Consider the following 17,745-nt stretch of genomic DNA (forward strand, 5'->3'; position numbering starts at 1 on the left):
AAGCGCCCTGCGGCGGGCGGCTCCACCGCGGCTCCTGCCTGCATTAAGCCGCTGTCGCGGCCCCGCTCCCTCCGCTTCACCGGAGCGGGGGCTCTGCGGGGCTTGGGTGCCGAGCCCGGGGGTGGGGAGTCCCCGGCTCGGACCTTCTCTCCCCCCGCATCACCTGCCCCCATGCCCGTCCCTCCCTGGAGCAGGCGGTGGGTGCGTGTTTGGGGACACATGTAGGCGGTTTGGGGACACGTACGTGGTTTGGGGACATACGTGATATGGTGATTTTTGCAGCTGAGTCTTGGCATAAAATATACCAGTTTCTACCAGTTGTGAGGGAGAAGATGATAAAGTCTTGGAGCACAAGTGTGATGGGAGTGGCTGAGGGACCTGGGGGGTTCAGCTGGAGAACAGGAGCTGAGGGGAGACCTTCTGATCTCTGAACTGCCTGAAAGGAGCTTGGAGCCAGGGGGGTCGGGCTCTGCTCCCCAGGAACAAGCGCCAGGACCAGAGGAAATGGCCTCAAGTTGCACCAGGGGAGGTTGAGGTTGGATATTTAGAACAATTTCTTCCCCAAAGGGCTGTGGGGCATTGGAACAGGCTGCCCAGGGCAGTGCTGGAGTCACCATCCCTGGAGGGTTGGACAGACGGAGATGAGGTTCTCAGGGACATGGGGCAGTGCCAGGGGTGAGTTGTGGTTGGACTCGATGATCTTGAGGGTTTTTTCCAACCAAAATGATTCGGTGATTCTACGACACACTGGCCAGGTTTTCACTCAATGTGACACAACTCTGACAGGAATCCTTAAAAGACAATATCCAGACCCCAAACAAGCATTGACATAGAAACAACGTGCCCTGGAGGTATATTCTGACACAGGACCAAAGATCATGCTGGCAAAAAAACACTCTTTGGATTAAAGTTGCTAAAGGAGGAGTCCTCGAGTGTGATTAACAGGCTTAGGCAACTGCTGAGCCAGGAAAGAAAATATTTTGATTGACAGCAATAATATGGCTTTAGTGGTTCCAAAATATTTCATCTTTCGATTCCAAAATGTTTTCTAGCAGAATATATCGTCCTTGTTTCACAGAAAGGACAAATGAGCTGTGGAGATGGGAGATTTGGGGAGGTCACAGTGTGAATGAAGGAGCAGAACGGGCAGCCAGGCAGCACATGGTGGTAAATGTAACAGTGAGGTTAGGAGGGACAATGTGTGAAGTTTCAATTTTCTGCTTTCACTTGCAACTGGAGGCATTTTGCGTGGAAATTAGGAAAAATTTAGTCCCGGAAGGGGCTGTGGGGCATTGGAACAGGCTGCAGTGGTGGAGTCACCATCCCTGGAGGGGCTGCACAGACAGACATGAGGTTCTCAGGGACATGGGGTAGTGCAAGGGTGGGTTAACAGTTGGACTCGATGATCTTGAGGGTCTTTTCCAACCGAAATGATTCTGTGATTCCACTGCAAGGAACAGGATTTCAACAGAACTTGCCGTTTCTAAGCACGTCTCTGACGGGCAGGAAGGTTTCCTTACTCCAGTGTATTGAAGGATGCACAAATCCCCTGCCCGCAGCCGCTCAGGGCTGCGTTACCTCAGCTCCTGCAGGGACGGAAATCACGATTCCATTTGTATAAACCGAATTAACACAAACCTTGCTCCCTGATATTAGGCCGAGCTGTCCGAGCAGCCACCGCCCCTCACACTGCCACACGGGCCAGCGGGATGACGCAGTCCTGACGTCACCAGCCCCGCCCCCCCGGCCCTGCTGAGTCACGGCTTCTCGCGCCGAGCGGGGCCTCCCTCGCGCTTGACGCGGAGAGAAGGCGGCGGTTGCCATAGCGACCGCGCTTCTCGCGAGAGCCGGCGGGGCGGCGGAAGTGGCGCACGGCGGCGGGCGTCGCGCGGCCTCACGCTGCCGGCGCCTGATTGGCTGGCGGCGGCGGCGCCCGTAGCGGTGGCTCCTTCCCGCTTCCCCCCGCCGCTCCCGGCCCGCGCCGCCCCCCCCCCTTCCTCCGCCTCCGCCTCCTCCTCCTCCCGCCGCCGCCCCGCCCGCAGCGCGCGGCCCCGCCGCCAGCCGCCAAGATGGCGTCGGCCCTGGAGCAGTTCGTCAACAGCGTCCGGCAGCTCTCGGCCCAAGGTGACCGCGGGGAGGGGGTGGGAAGAGCCGCGTGCGAGCCCGGGGTGGCGGCGCGGAGCTCCGCGGGGCCTGAGGAGAGCGGGCGGCGGCCGGCGGAGCTCGCCAGGCCCCGCGCGGTCGGGGAGGGCGGGCCGGGGCCTGGCGCTGCCCTCACGGTTCTGCCTCAGGCGCGGGTCTGGCGCTCCCGCCGGGCTCGGGTGGATCCCGGAGCGTTTCGGTTTGACAGGGCTGGAGGGGCCGGCCGGGCTCTTCACGGAGCTGCTCGGTTCTAACCGGGCGCAGCGACGAGCTGAGGGTGTCGAAGTGAAGCCGGCTCGAGCGGCCGCGCCAGAGTCTGAGCCTGGAAGATGAGGGGGGAGGAGCGGGAATCGCAGGGACTTTAACTGGGATGGGACAGCCCGGGCTGTCACCGCGCTGATGGGCGTGCGGGTTGTTCTAAAACACGTGTGGTTTAAAATCCGTTTGGGAAGGGGCGGCTCCCGGGGACAAAGTAGAGCGTGGACAGAGGAGTCACCGTGGGAGGCCAAGATGCTATGTCAGAATTGCCGTAACCAAGCGTTCACGAAGTGTTTTAATAACAATCGTTAGATTTGTCTCCGTTTTGCTGCCGAACTCCTAATTCTCCTGTGTGTTGGCACAGCATTTCCTACTTCTTGAACTTTCTGTGTTGATGCCCTTAAAATGTGTTCTGAGTCTCTTCCCACATGGAATATTGCTCTCTGGCAGTGATCAAGAAGTGATGTTTTCCTCTGTGGCTTCAAGCTTTATCTCTGGCCGTTACTTTTGGGTGGAGCTCAAATTTTTCTCTTACTTCAGTTTAAATTACTAAATGTACAGGTTTTTTTACTGAGGGTATTGGATGCGAGAGACAAATCGTAACTGCAAAGTGTGGGTACAAACCAGATGAAAGGTGATCATTTACAGTTGTGTAGTTTAGCTGGATAATTTTTCTACAAGATTTTGTGGATGCAAAAGGTTCAAGGGGAAACCGGTTGACTTTGTGGAGGTTTTCCTATTAGGGACGAGCCAGATAGATGCTCTCTGAGAAGGAAAATCCAGATGCCAGACAGGCTGCTGGAGGTTGTGAGAGCACCCAGGAGGAGTCTGTGTGCTTGTGGTGATGTTGGTCTTTGTGATCAGCATTTGGCTGCATAGGAGGTGACATAAGTGGTCATTTAGGTGGGCTTGGCATGAGTATTTCTGCTTACACTGTATAAGTTGTTTGGTGTGTATTTGTGGGTAGAGTCTTGGTTTGGGGCTTTTTTTCTTTTTTAGGGGAATGCTATTTGATAGGTGTAGAACGGGTGGGCTTCTCTGCTAGGGAGGACACCAGAACTAAGGTTTGCAATGCTTGAATACCATGATCCAACCAAGAGAGTTGTACAAACCTTATTCCTTTCCATGTTTATGCCTTGAGTTTTAATTCCAGGTGGAGAGAGCTGGAGTTCCTGGGCTCTGGTTCCCTGTTTGGAACGTTCGATCCCCAAGCTAATATTTTATTGCTAGGGCTTCTCAGGTTTTCTTTTTCAAAGCAAAAGGTCAGAGAGTTGAGAATAGTGTTAATCTTTGTGAATGGAGCCACTATGCCTCACTTTTTATAAAGATTTTTTTGTAAGGGTTGAGAGAACCTCTGTTTTTTTTCCCCTTGAACCTGCGAGAATTGAACATTGAAACAATACTCAGCTTCAGAAAGGTGTAGTTTTAATTCAAGTAATTGCATGAGGAAGGATTTGAAAGTAGTCCATAGCAATTGGGCTGCTTTCTTTTTAAGGTTTTTTGGGCTTACTGTGCCTTCATAATGCAAAATATGCATTCATGCTGTGTTCTTAGCTCTCAGTGAGTAGAATAACACTGTAGTTCTAATCATATGAAGTAAATTTAAGAACACATTTTTTAAAATCCTTTTATTGTTGATATTTTGTTGTAATTTTGATGTCTGCTTGAAAAAAAATGCTTAGGAGCAGACCTGAAAAGTGGAGAGGGCACTTGAGAAGGAGCAAGCTCTGGTATTGGGGATCTTTTTAGAAAGTGGAGGAATCTCTATTTGGTTTTGTATAGATTTCCCCTTTGTAATGCCTAGAAGACAGAAGGGTAGGTGAACATATCAACACAAGGCAAAATGTTACAGCATGGTAAACTGGTCAAAGTTTTGGAGACTTGGTCTAGGGAGCACTTGGCGTTGATCGGAGACCCCGCAGCCCTGGCTCCAGTGAGATGAGCTGACACCACTTGTCACGTCGTGTTTGTGTTCTGAGGGTTTCCATTGCAGTCCCAATGGCCAGAAGCTTAACTGTCACCTTATAAAAAACACGCTGCAGGTACCTCACTTGTTGAAAACTAACACCTGTGGTATTACAGAACAGTAAATTCTCGGGGTGATACGACTTTCTCCTCAGGTTATGTAGGGCAGCAAGGTGTAATGAAGTGTGGGAATGCGTGAGTGCTCCCTAATTAGAGTTTGACGACCATGTTTTGTGTTTCAGGGCAAATGACCCAGCTTTGTGAACTGATCAATAAAAGCGGAGAACTGCTAGCAAAAAATCTTTCCCATCTGGATACAGTGCTTGGTGCCCTGGATGTGCAGGAACACTCGTTAGGTGTTCTTGCTGTCTTGTAAGTGTTGCTGTCTTTTAGTTGAATATCTTAGTACTAAAACTTTGTGCAGTGAGCTGAGTTGTCAAACAAATGCTTTTCTTTTGGACGTGAATATTTTCAATGCGCATTTCTTAGAATGATCCTACACTTCCTTTGGTGATACACATTTTATTAGTAAAAACACCATGGGAAATTTATATTTTCAAAAGAATAAAAACCTCTGGAGCTTGTAAATGCCATTACTGTCAAATGGTAATATTGGGGGTTTGTTATTCTTGGGGCTGTATCCATTTCTCTTGTTTATGCCTTTGTAAGTGTTTTTCCATACATGTTCAGCAAAAAGATATAAAACTAGCTTTTAAAACTTGATTGGCAGGGCATTAGTGTGCTGAACTGTAAGCATGAAGCTTTTTTTTTTCTGGTGAAGGATGGGTTCTTATCATAGTTGTTGGGTATTTGTCTCTAAACAGCATTGAGGCTCTTGCTGCTGTCTGTAGTTTAAGATAATACTTGAATTGCCCTGGGGATGCTCAGGTAAGGTAAAGCTATTTGGCCCTGGAGCTAAAAATATTGTTTCTAGCTGTACCTAAGCACAGGTTAAGTGTCTGCAGGTTTCACTGTGATTTTAAAGCTCTCTTTTAAAGGAAATAATCAGAATTCTAGAACTTGTTCTACTACCCTTTTGGAACAAAATGACTGTAATATGTAGAGATAATGCACTTAATGTTACAATTTGCTAGCATGTCATGAAGATGCGTTATGGAATTTATAAAAAGCAGGGCTTTGCTACTGCATTCACAGAAGAATCGCATCATGGGGTACACAAAAACAGTCATTCAAACTGGTGGAGGAAGGAAGATAACTGTTTAAAAGAAGTAATATGTAAACTGTGTTATTTGAAGAGATGGTGTCAGTGGAATGTCCAGGGAGGTTCTCCTGGCTGAAAGTGCGGCACGGTAAATGGTGACATAGAATAGGACTCTGAAGAGACAGGAAAGGGGTGGCAGCACATGACAGGGAGATTCATAAGCCTTGTAGGGAAGGGCAGTCCATGATCTGGGTGGGTTTGAACTGCGTATGACAGTGAACAGCAGCTGGAGTGCAGGCAGAGCTGGGCACCTTCCAACAGCATTAAACAGAGGATTTTCTGTATATTTTTGTGATGTGTAGGATGTTGAGCATAATCATAGTTCATCTTGTAAAAGCAGCGATGTGCAAGGCTACAGCCTGTGAGCTGCTGAGGAACCACCAGAGATGGAGAGAAACTGGAAGTGAAAAGAAAAAGCTCCTATGGAGAGATACAAGTCTAATAATTTAATAGTTGAGAAATCTTGAGCACATTGAAGCAGGAGATGGCTGCAGGATAGGCAAAAGCATCCAGAGAAGTTATGTGCCTGACTGCTACAATTGATCATCATTAGCCAGTGTTTCTGTTATGATTCTAACTATTGCACCAGATAAAATGATCTTCGTTCACCATACTTTGTTCTACATTGTAATTTGCTCTAGATGGAGAGTGGGGGTGTGCACGGGCAGCACATTTTTCAATGTTGTGCAGCTCCTGGGGAAATCGTAGGCCACCTGTCATAAACACTTTCGATTTATTTGCAAAAATCTACATACATCTGCATAGACTTCGCAATGAAGATGAAGCTTTTTTATTTCTTTCCAGATGTTTAGCACTAAACCTTTTTTGTTTGTTTGTTTTAGGTTTGTGAAGTTTTCTATGCCCAGCATCCCTGACTTCGAAACGTTATTCTCACAGGTGCAGCTCTTTATCAGCACTTGTAATGGAGAACACATTAGATACGCAACAGACACTTGTAAGTTAAGCTTACTTTCAGACTTTAGATATTTTTTGATAGTTTGATTCTACTGATTTTTCACTCTGTTGATTTTTTTTTTTTGTTTGTTTTTTACTGTATTTAGTTGCTGGCCTGTGCCACCAGTTAACAAATGCCCTTGTGGAGAGAAAACAGGTGAGCAAGTATCATGTAGTACAAATAAGCTACCTGCATATCCAAGCTCTTAAAGGGGATGTTACCAGTCTCTTAATCACTTAATTAAGATTTGCTACTAACTTTATGTTAAGTATTTTGATGCAACTCCTTACTTGTTAAGTTTACTGAGCAGCAATGAGCCTGAAACAAGATTTTAAGTTTTCTTTAAGGAAGACAGAAGGAAGATAAGTTTGAGGGGGGGAGAGTCACCTGAAAACGTGTGCTTTTACACAAACTAGGCAATCTGTGGTACCAAGAATGTTCTTCAGACAGTGCGTACGTGAGGGCTACAAAAATTATTAGCGTTGGTGAGTCAGTGAGACTAGTTTCGGTGTTATTCTTGCCAGTGTTATATAAACGTTCTTAATGAAATGCCTTAAAACGTAAGGGAAACTTGATTAAGAAGTATCTGACCAATGTTTTTGTTGCTAAGACACTGACTTTTTTCAGGCCATTTTAGTGCAATCTAGCCTGAAATAGAATTAGAGATCAAGTCTGGTCTAAGTTGAGTAAAGTGAGAGCCTTGTCTTTGTTATTTGGTTGGAGTGTAGCTGTGGTTTTCTTATTGATACAAATTACTGTGTTCCTGACCATGTTGGCTTAGTGAAGCAGAATTGATGACTTTATTTGGTTTATCAGGATAAGTTGTATAGCCAGGGCTAACTTTATTTTCTGAGTGACTGCAGTATCCTACAAAAAAGGAACCTCAAGTTAACTATTACTTAATGGAACCTGTCAATTAGTGTTATTTTTCATTTGTAAGTGTCAACATAAGATCCAATGTGATGCCATCTATGAGAAATTATCTGAAAGAGATGTAATTTCTGACAGCCCCTGCGAGGAATTAGCATTCTCAGACAAGCCATAGACAAGATGCAGATGAACACAAACCAGCTGACCTCAATACACGCAGATCTCTGCCAGGTAAGGGGAGCATAAGGGCTTGTTATGAGAATAAAAGCTTATAAAATACCTGTAACCCTTTGAGGAAATGCATGTTCACATGTTGCAATGTAAAAATGGCTTTTAGGTTGTTTGTTTGTTTCCCAAGTAATAAATAATATGATATACTAAAATAAAAACCCCTTCTGTTAATTCTAAACATTCAGTGCATGTCTACAGACTTTTGTTTTGCTGATGACTTCTAGAAGTCCTTTGACATCCCTTCTCTCTGGGCTGAAAGTCACACACAGCTTGTCTCAGGCAGTGTAAGTGTAATATCCAGATACTGTTGGCTCAGGCTTGACAAAAGGCACGTTTGTCTCGGTGTCTTTGGCCTGGATTTGCACTTCTGTCTCATTCTGGGCTCCTGGGATTTGGGGTTGGACAGGAATGTTTAGTGCAATATTTTGTGCTGCCAGCACTGTAGTCTGGAAGGCCTGGAGTTTCAAGCAGCTTTGTCAGAGTCTCATTTCTGTAGGATTCAGCTAATTTATAACAGTTCACAATCTGTGTTAAGGGTTTTCTAATATTGAGATATAACGAACAATCTGTGTTACAGCACTACTGATGTGCACTGTTTTTGTGCTCTTGGAGGAGTGATATTTATTAAATAGTACTAGATGAATTTAGTTTAAACTTCTTTCTCTGGAAATTTGAATGGAAATGGCTAATTTATGAAAACTTGATTTATTTTCTTGTAGCTCTGTTTGTTAGCAAAATGCTTTAAACCTGCCCTCCCGTATCTAGATGTGGACATGATGGATATTTGTAAAGAGAATGGGGCATATGATGCGAAGCACTTTTTATGTTACTACTACTATGGTGGGATGATATACACTGGGCTAAAGAACTTTGAAAGAGCACTCTACTTTTATGAACAGGTAACTTTAAATAAAACACGGTGAGTTTAAAGCGTGATCGATGGAAAGGCAAAAGTAGGGGGTGTAATTGTGCTGAGAGAACGTATCATCTTTGAATTGCCACCAAGAATAGCAATAAAAGCCGTGAACCTAACAGAAAGTACAAGCAGTCTCCACTTATTCTCATTCTTAAGGATCTAATTCTGCTAACAAACCTGTACTGCTGTTCGTCATTCAAATAGGTTTTGGTTTAGCATGTGTATTCATCAAAGTAAGACATAAAAACTGATTTAGGTTAATGTTCACTATTAGTTCTTCAGTATATAAAGTGAAGTAACAGGCAAAGTGTCTTTAGAGGTGTTTTCCTTTAAGGTCTCTTACAGCCGAGTAACTATTGCACCGTAAAACTATGCAACTCAAAGGTTGATGTTAAATTTATCTCACTATAAATATTTTTCAGATGCCTGCTTGTTACTGCTCACATAGAAACCGTTCACAGGCTGACTTTGAGAATTGTGTATTCTCAAAGAATAAAGAGCCAGTGGTTTTGCTAAGATCTTTAATGATTTTACAAAGGGAGTTGCCCTTCTTCCAGGCTGTTACAATATATGCTGCTTTGACTTTCTCTGTGAAAGAAGAGAAAATCGCAAAATTGGGAAAACTTTGTGTGTATGAGAGGGAAATGCTGCCAAATGTGCAAAACAAACTGGTGCAGAGTTTTTATTTGCTGTAAACAAGGCTCAGCTCTTGAGTAGCTAGCAGAATCATAGTAAACTAAAACCCCTTTTCCCTGTTCTGCAGAGCTCTTTCAGCATACTTAAATATGAGATCCGATGATGTAATAGCTTTATAAAGCCTCTTTAAGGATCTGTGGAAATCCAGGTTCTACAGAAACTGTATAATCATTCCTGCTAACAAGTGATTTCTAGTACAACTTTAGATATATGCTAAGAAAAGAAGTTTTGATTTGATCTTAATAGGGTTATTTTAAGGTAGGCACCACTATGACGTGAGTAGCTTGTATAGAATTTACCTTTTTAGGACATTTTGGGATAATTAATTTTGACAGAAGTTAGTTTAATGCTCAAAGCTGACTTTCCTATGTCATTGTATCCTTTTTGCATGAAGCTTTAAACTGAGATTTTATTAACGCAGTAGCTACCAGGATCTACCAGTAAGTATACTAAATTTCTATTCCATTTCTTTCTTTCTTGCTCAGGCAATAACTACTCCAGCCATGGCAGTCAGTCATATTATGTTGGAATCATATAAAAAGTATATCCTAGTTTCTTTGATACTACTTGGCAAAGTTCAGCAGCTACCAAAATACACTTCCCAGATAGTTGGCCGATTCATTAAGGTAAGTCTTGCGAATGCAGCTAAATAATGCAAGAACAAATCCGAATTTGCAGATTATTTTTTGCTACCCTGTTTAACATTGCAGATCATGGGAAGTAATGCACAGTGTGCCAGAGTACAACCTCTCACTGCCCTGCTAGTTTACAATAGCTAAAGACTGGCAACTTTTACGTCTATTATAAACAAATTATATTGTTTGTATTGACAATACAGGTTTTTAAACTGAAATTTGGAAAAACTTTAGGGTCTATTAGTACTTACAGAGATTCTCTTCACTGATACTGCACATCACTCATTAGTGTTTTATGTTAGAACTCAAACAAGACTCAGATTTCACTTGGCTTTCAATAGGCAGTGTCCTTGTAAAAACGTTCAGCCCGTAACTTCATCGAGTTGAAGTACAAAATAAGAAATAGTTTATTCCAAAACTCCAGTATATAAAGAAGAAAAGCTTCTGAAAAAGCTGCAAGTTTGGAGTCCATAAGCATTCTGATTAGGAGGTGGAGGGTGGAGGACAAAACTACTAGCGATAGAGTTCTGATCCTAGGTACCTAACACATTTTTAAAAGTTAGTTCTTATTTAACACTTAGTTTGTTGATTTGTGACCAAAATTTGAAAGAGTTCAAAAAAATCTAAGTTCAGATACTAATAAGCAAGCTCAACCAATTGCTGTTTTAAAGTAATTTAGGTGAACTAATCTTCTTTCTCCGTTGTCCGTTCTGTGATTCGTTGTGCTCAGGGATGAGATGTCTTAGGGAGTAGAACTAATGTAATGGGTCATCAGCGATCAGTCAATGTGCTGCTTCCCTTGAGTTCAGGTTACTTCACACGCTGATCAGCTGATGGACTTTTTCTTGCTCTCCCGTAACTACAGAGGGCCTTGAATGTTTTTTACTGAATTGTACATTGCAGTAACACACACTGAGTGTATGAGGATCTGTCATTGCCATGAAGACTTGTGTAGGCATTGCCTGTTTTTTTCATGAGAGATGCTCGAGTTACTTAAATTTACTTTTACGCCTGCGTGCTTTCTAATATTGAAACATTAATAGATTTTTTTGAGGCTGGTTGAACACCGTGTTCTTCAAGAAAGGTTCTGATTTTTCTATTTACAGCCCCTTAGCAATGCTTACCATGAATTAGCGCAAGTTTATTCAACCAATAAACCCTCGGAGCTTCGAAATCTGGTGAACAAACACAGTGAAACATTCACAAGGGATAACAATATGGGGCTGGTTAAGCAATGCTTGTCATCTCTCTACAAAAAGAATATTCAGAGGCTAACCAAGGTAAGAGGTAGGGGGTTTGTTTTGCTGAGAAATTGTGATTAGTTTTTCTCAAAGAGTGTATCTCTGAAATGTATTCAGTTCAGAGCAAAATTATTATAGTGTAGTAATGTGATGGAGAATTGACTGAGATGTTTGTCTCTGAAACAAATGAGACTAAAGTGCTCTACATACAAGACCAATACAGTTGGCTACTTCTGCATTATTTAAAAGGTGGTTCATTATGTCTGTCGGAGGAGTTTGCCCATGAGATTTTCATACATAATCAGGTAACTTGTGAGCGTTGCTGTTTGAAAAACAGGGAGCCTGAACTTGACACATTATTAGAGAAGAGAGAGTGCGAAAGAACTGAAGTGTGAAGTAAAAGGAAAAGCAGCAGCAGTGGAGCGATGCGCTCCTTCAGCTGAGAGATCAGACTAATCCTTCATCAGGGGAAAGGTCTTTATTTGTAAGTTCCAGTGATGTAGTGGAACTAACCTCAGAAGTAATGCAATACACATCTCCTGAAGGAACTTCAAGGGGTGGACAGTCACCTTATTCACATGGAAAGGTGAGGGAAGAGGTTGGACTTGGTCAGGACTGTGTCTGGGGTAAAAAGGAATTGCGGAAATGGAGTAATGGCACCATGAGTTTGGTGTGCACACATGTGCAATATAATAAATTCATGTCTTTGGAGGAAGAACTGACTCCACTCTCATGGTGCTTTTATAAGCAATAACTTCCACTTGCTTCTTCCCCTCAGACTCCAAAAATAAGGTTGCATAGGCCATGAAGGCTTGATAGCAAAAGTTCTTAGCATCAAGTTTTAATAATTTAATATTTTCTACATTTCAGACATTCTTAACATTGTCATTACAAGACATGGCAAGTCGAGTGCAGTTGTCGGGGCCCCAAGAAGCAGAAAAATATGTCCTCCACATGGTAAGACTTGTGACTTGGCTAAACTATCCTAATTTAAAAACTCGTCCCATTTAAGACTCTTGCAGTGTTTGGATTGGCAGTGCATGTTCTGAACAGCTGAAGAAGGGTTCTTTTTCAGTGTGAAGGAAATACTGTCTGTCTGCTGTGGTGTTTAGGTGGTTCTCAAGAAACCTTAAAATGTATTCTCTGTTAAGATAAGGCATGGGAAGCTGTTAGGAAATAAAGAGCAAACCAGTCAAAGATGATTCCACAAGGAGCCTGTGTGGTGTAGTTACCTGAAGTTCTGTTCTTGGTGATACCTTACGTTAAACCTTATCTCATTTCAGATAGAAGATGGTGAAATCTTTGCAAGTATTAATCAGAAAGATGGTATGGTCTGTTTCCATGATAATCCTGAAAAATATAACAATCCAGCGATGCTTCATAACATTGATCAGGAGGTAAATCTTTAAGCTAGTAACTGCTTTTGGAATTCCTACTGAAGAACCTTAGTCTGTAATCAGGGAGCTGCTGGGAGAAGCCAGTGTAGGTAACACACGTGTAGAGATTGAGGACTATAAATCATTGTTTGACTATTTCACAGTACTGGTATGTAAAGGTTTTAGATGGATGGTCAGTCACAGTCAGTGCATTCCCTGTTCTGTCTTCCTTGCATTGAATGGGTTGGAAAGATTTAGAGTTCAAGGATCACTTTCACTGGCTATCGATAACCGGCCTGGTGGGTGGGTGACCCACATGGGACCGTCTATCAGTGGCCTTAAAAAGGATTGTTAGGAAGACATGGATCAAAATCAGGGAATGAAAAATGGTCTGACACTCTTGTTTGGGAGATGAGGGATGAGAACATTTGGACGTAGAACTTTTGTGATGGCAAAAGTTACTGGTTCTGCATGGCACAGCTGTGAAATATCTTGAAGATCATGTAGAAGCTGGACAAAGTAATTAACTTACTATATATTTTTAAGATGCTGAAATGTATAGAGCTCGATGAACGACTGAAAGCCATGGATCAAGAGATCACTGTGAACCCTCAGTTTGTGCAGAAGGTAATTGATTTAGTGTCTTGTAAGAGATTCAGTGCAGTGAGTATGTGTTGCACTGTATTTACAGTGTTAATAATTACATATTATTAATACCATGTGCATAAACATCATCAACAAAAAGGAAGTGCATGTTTATTTCATATGCACTTTATTTTCCTACCTGTTAACTTCAGAGAGCTGTCTTCAAAGAGCTGTCTGGCTCAAAGGTAAACCTTCAAACCTGTTTTTGAAAAGAAATAACTCTCTCTCTTCCAGAGTATGGGCTCTCAAGAAGATGACTCAGGGACCAAACCATCCAGTTATTCCTGAAATTCATGTCGCTCACCACTCCGCTTTCAAGTAAAAGCTTATGAAAGAATCACGCCTGGAATAGGGCATTGAGGAGTTCCACGAAGAGAGCAGAGAGAACTGAGCTTTGCTTTTCACCCGGACATTAAAAAAAATAAAAGAACACCCTCTCAGTACTGTACAATATCAGAAATATTCTCTGCAAAGAAAAAGGAAATCTCAAAAGAAACTTAAAAGTCTGTTTTGGATTTATTTATCTTCAGATTAACATCGTTAATGCATTAAATAATCTACCTTTTGTTTTAAAGGGTTTGAATGTTGCTGTGTTTCTGTAGCAGTCCTTTTTTCTCTTCTGAAAAAAAAAACCCAAGTGTTATTCAGGGAAGAATACAAACTAGTGTTGGTTCACTTACAAGATAATTCCTGGTTCATTATTCTGTATTTGAAGTTGGCTCGAAGTGCAGATTTATCATGTGTGTGGTGGGGGAGAGGGGCGGAGTTTAAATAACTTCTTTACATTAGAATTTGCATATGGCCAGTGTTGCTGGCTGCTCTCTCTGAAATGAAATAAGAACTGTGTTCTTCCCAAAAGGATGAGCTTATTAAGGAGGCTTTGTAAGGCAGTTTTGCTGAAAAGCAGAAGTGACTAGAGGGAATCCTTATGTGACAGCTATTTATGATTTTAAGTTTCTGGTACAAAATATCTTCTAATTACATTTGCTCTTAGATCAAACTTATTAGACCTAAACAAACAGATATTTGCAAGATCTTGGTGTTCTGGAGGATTCTAGATATGAAGTTGTTCACACCAGAAGAAATTTAAATTGTTGTTTTATACAATTGGCATGCAGGTATTCAACAGGCTAATACTGTTCTGTGGTGGAAATGAGTGAAGACCATGCTATAGATCTTTGTTTCCAGAGAAAATAATTCTATATGGAACGCAGAATTCTATACAGCTCTCAAAATGCAGGATTTTATTTGGAGATAACATGCTTCAATGCTATCTGGGTTTCAATTCACTATTTTAAACATAAAAACTTTGTTGTTGGGTTTAAGTGCTTCACCCCTTAAATCAACGGGCTATTTGATTTTCTGTAGCTCTCGCGTATCTGAAGATTCTCACTGTCCAAACACCTTAGAAACACTTTGTGTCTGTGCAAATCTACAACCAGGCATAAATAAACCTGTCAGCAAGTCAGAACGCGAGAAGCTCAGCATCCAGTGCTTCCTACTTAAACGCCTGACTAGGAGCTACTTGCTGCTGCTAACCTGCTGCTTTTTTTCAGGAGCCTAAGTGGGAGCTGAGCATTTTTGGCTCTTGCCATGTGAAGCTTGTATGTATTGGGGTCGCCCATGGTTGAAAATCTTCCATTTGTGCTTCCAGTGCTGATACAGAACTGTCGGGGTCTTTGTTTAAAACTGGTGTCTCCATTCTAGCAGAGCCTCTGTGACAGCTGTTTGCTTTCTGTGAGAAACGTCCCCAGGTTGTTCTCTAGGTGGCAAATGGCATTTTAAAACGTATAAAATAGCAATTTAGTATTAAACACAGCATCAACCCATAGCACTAGAAGCTCACCATTGAGTACTTGTGCTTCCTATCATAGAGGCTTCCATATGTGAAGGCAACTTTTACACCTGATCTTAAAATCTTGTTGCTTGCTGGTTTGGGGGTTGGTTGGTTGGTTTGGGGGGTTTTTGGTGTTTTGTTGTTGGTTGATTTTGTTTGTTTCCTTTTGTTTTGGTTTTTGTTTAGTTTTTTGTTTGTTTTACTATAATTTGTTAATTCTGCAGTGATTTCAATGCTGAACATGCTCATGCAGTTTCTCTCATCCCGTGGAAGTGTGAAATGAGTCGATCAGTCACGCTGTGGGCTCCAACAGGAACCTGGCTTGTCGAGGTGTTTACAGTAAAGTGCTGCAAATGAGGAACCCCAAATTGCCAGTTGTACAAAATGCGGATGGCTCATTTTTCCTTGCCAAGGGCTCACTTGCTGGGCAAGAATGGATGCAACGTGCTTTCGTGAAGTTGGAGAAGAACCAGAAATGCTGCAGGATGGCTTTGTCTGGGCAATTACAATCTGATATATACAGCTGGCAAATAGCCACATTTTGCTGGGTTTTTGGTTTGGTTTTTGGTTGCTTTGTGGTTTTTTGGTTGTTATGATTTTTGTATTTGTTTTTTTTTAAATTTTTCTTCTAAAGTAGATAAAATAAATCCATACTACACATCAAAAGGGTGGTAGAAATAGCTACGTAATAGTTTCAAATGATATATGACGCTCTTTTTCTTAAATCTGTTTTTTTAAAAGGGCGAACGCTTTTTAAAGTTGGAGAACTGCGAATGTTCCTTTTCTGATGTGCATCGCTGTGCTGTTTAACTCCGCTTGCTGTTGAAAATTCAAAGTCAGGTCCCACCTGTAGAATCTGTAGATAAGGCATTCACCGAAAGTGCTTCAGGGAATGGCTTTTAAGTAGTGGTTCGATAAACACATGGTCTGGCATCTGCATGTCTTGAGATACTGTTGAAATTAAGTCAGATTTTTAATGAAGTAGCTCCCTCAAGTCTTGGAACTAATTGCGTGGGCTGTGATCAGCTGAGACACTTTGATAGAGACTTGAGCTTTCTGGTTTTAATGTGTATTTACTGCAGGGAAGGAATTTTGAGCAAATATAAGAACACCGTGTGCTGTGCTCCTCCAAAGTTAGACTGTTGGAGATCCTGTGGCCAGTTCTTCCTGTTGTGCGCGGCCACAAGATGCGTTCACAAAACACCGAGTGCATGCTTTGATATCTAACTCCTAATTTTCGTGCGCCTTAATTAGCAAAGATACAAAATGAAGCTCTGAAGGTAGCGTTAGACGTGCAACTACACTTCTTAGCCACAGGAGGGGTCTCTAGTTCAGTTATTATTAGCAGGTATGAAAACGTTTCTAGGAAGAAATGGTTAGAAGCTGTTTTGTGTACAACCACCCCTTGTATTTTAGTGCCACCGAGGAGCCGCGGTTAGTGACAGTCACACCAACGCTGCTCCACACTCTCCCACATAACTCCAGCCGCCTCCTCCGCCACAACTCCCTGTGTCCATCCTACGGGGCAGCCGTGACCTGTTGTACATGTTGTCACAGGCGATCTGTGTAAGCCAGGATCTGTTTTCTGCATGGCCACACTGGCTGAGGAGGTTAGTCCCGAGCAGTTGTTTAAATGTACTGTTGGAAAATAAACATAACAAACGAGTCATTCCTCTTAGTTTGTCTTAAATGAGATAGTAGGTATTTTGTATTTCTTTAGTTTGTTTGTGTGGGGTTTTTTTATTGGGGGGGGGGTGTCTTTTGTTCTCATTGCTTCTCAGGACATGTGATTCTGGCCAAAGGCTGCTGGTTGTGGCCGTGTGTGGCAGTGCCCTGCGCTCCCCAGCTGTCCAAGCTCTGCCGCTGGTTTCTCGGAGCTCTCCTGAGCTACCTGGAGTAGAAACGCTTGTTCTCTCTGCAAACTGTGTGTCTTCCTCGGGAAGTGCTGCTACAGGGCCTTTCCTGAGATGGGCTCCAGGATTAGATGGATCAAACATTTCCACCCAGATCTGATCTCTGTGTTACAACAACCTTGTGTATCACTGACCATCCGTATTTTCTTTAGAGCTATAATTCTACACATGGCCGAGTAGATCCAGAGATACATATGGTGGTGGTATTGGTGGTAGCTCCTCTCCCTTGGGTTTTACTCAGCCCAACGATCTCTGCTGTTACCTGGTTTTAACACTTTTTGTTTTTCTGACTGTAGTATTTAAAACTCCAATGTAAAGGGAAGCAGGGCAAGAATCCAGTACTTTATCTTAAAGCCTGAACGATTAATAGGGTGCATGGAGTTGGGTTTGTCTTTCCATCGTAGGTTTTTAGAGAGCAATAATCCTCACTATCCTGAAGAGAAGCTGGACTAGTTTAACCGAGACAGGGTCTGTACTGCAGAGCCTAGGCCAGGCTTAAGTATCTGCTCCTAACCTTGGATTAACCTGTATGAACAGCTGGAAATACCTGCTTTATAAATAGAGTGGGAAAAGATAATACTTAACTGAAGCCTTCCTCTTTTATTCTAATTAGTTTAAGGAGATAAAGCGCAAGATGGGGACTGCCAGCACTTGTATTACTGTCCTTAACGAGAGCCCATGGCGACGCTCCAGCCGCCGCCCGAGCCGTCACCGGCCGCTGGTGCCCGGGTTTCCCTCAGCCGGGCCCCGCCCGCGCACGGCGCCTGCGCCGTGTCCCCTCCCAGGGGCCGCCGGTCACGTGATCCGCCCTCCGGCCCGCACCACCTCGCCGGGGGAGCCGAG

At 43.0% G+C, this 17,745-nt stretch overlaps 1 protein-coding gene across 2 annotated transcripts in view; it reads left to right on the plus strand.

Annotated features, from left to right (window-relative positions):
* COPS3 (COP9 signalosome subunit 3) overlaps positions 1-13,726 on the plus strand; it is an 89,304-nt gene extending 75,578 nt beyond the window's left edge. Inside the window, exons 1-12 of one of the 2 annotated variants that reach the window (XM_065850967.2) lie at positions 1,923-2,124; positions 4,608-4,737; positions 6,430-6,542; positions 6,649-6,698; positions 7,551-7,643; positions 8,363-8,542; positions 9,741-9,881; positions 10,997-11,170; positions 12,002-12,088; positions 12,415-12,528; positions 13,054-13,134; positions 13,387-13,726. In XM_065850967.2, the coding sequence (XP_065707039.1) occupies positions 2,070-2,124; positions 4,608-4,737; positions 6,430-6,542; positions 6,649-6,698; positions 7,551-7,643; positions 8,363-8,542; positions 9,741-9,881; positions 10,997-11,170; positions 12,002-12,088; positions 12,415-12,528; positions 13,054-13,134; positions 13,387-13,440 (1,272 nt within the window). In that variant the 5' untranslated portion in view covers positions 1,923-2,069 and the 3' untranslated portion in view covers positions 13,441-13,726. Of the gene's footprint in view, positions 1-1,922; positions 2,125-4,607; positions 4,738-6,429; positions 6,543-6,648; positions 6,699-7,550; positions 7,644-8,362; positions 8,543-9,740; positions 9,882-10,996; positions 11,171-12,001; positions 12,089-12,414; positions 12,529-13,053; positions 13,135-13,386 lie in introns of those variants that run through there. The other variant, XM_071815307.1, reaches the window with a different exon arrangement.
* Positions 13,727-17,745: the final 4,019 nt, after the last annotated feature.

The sequence above is a fragment of the Patagioenas fasciata genome, chromosome 15 (genome assembly GCF_037038585.1).
Source record: "Patagioenas fasciata isolate bPatFas1 chromosome 15, bPatFas1.hap1, whole genome shotgun sequence".
Taxonomy (NCBI): domain Eukaryota; kingdom Metazoa; phylum Chordata; class Aves; order Columbiformes; family Columbidae; genus Patagioenas; species Patagioenas fasciata.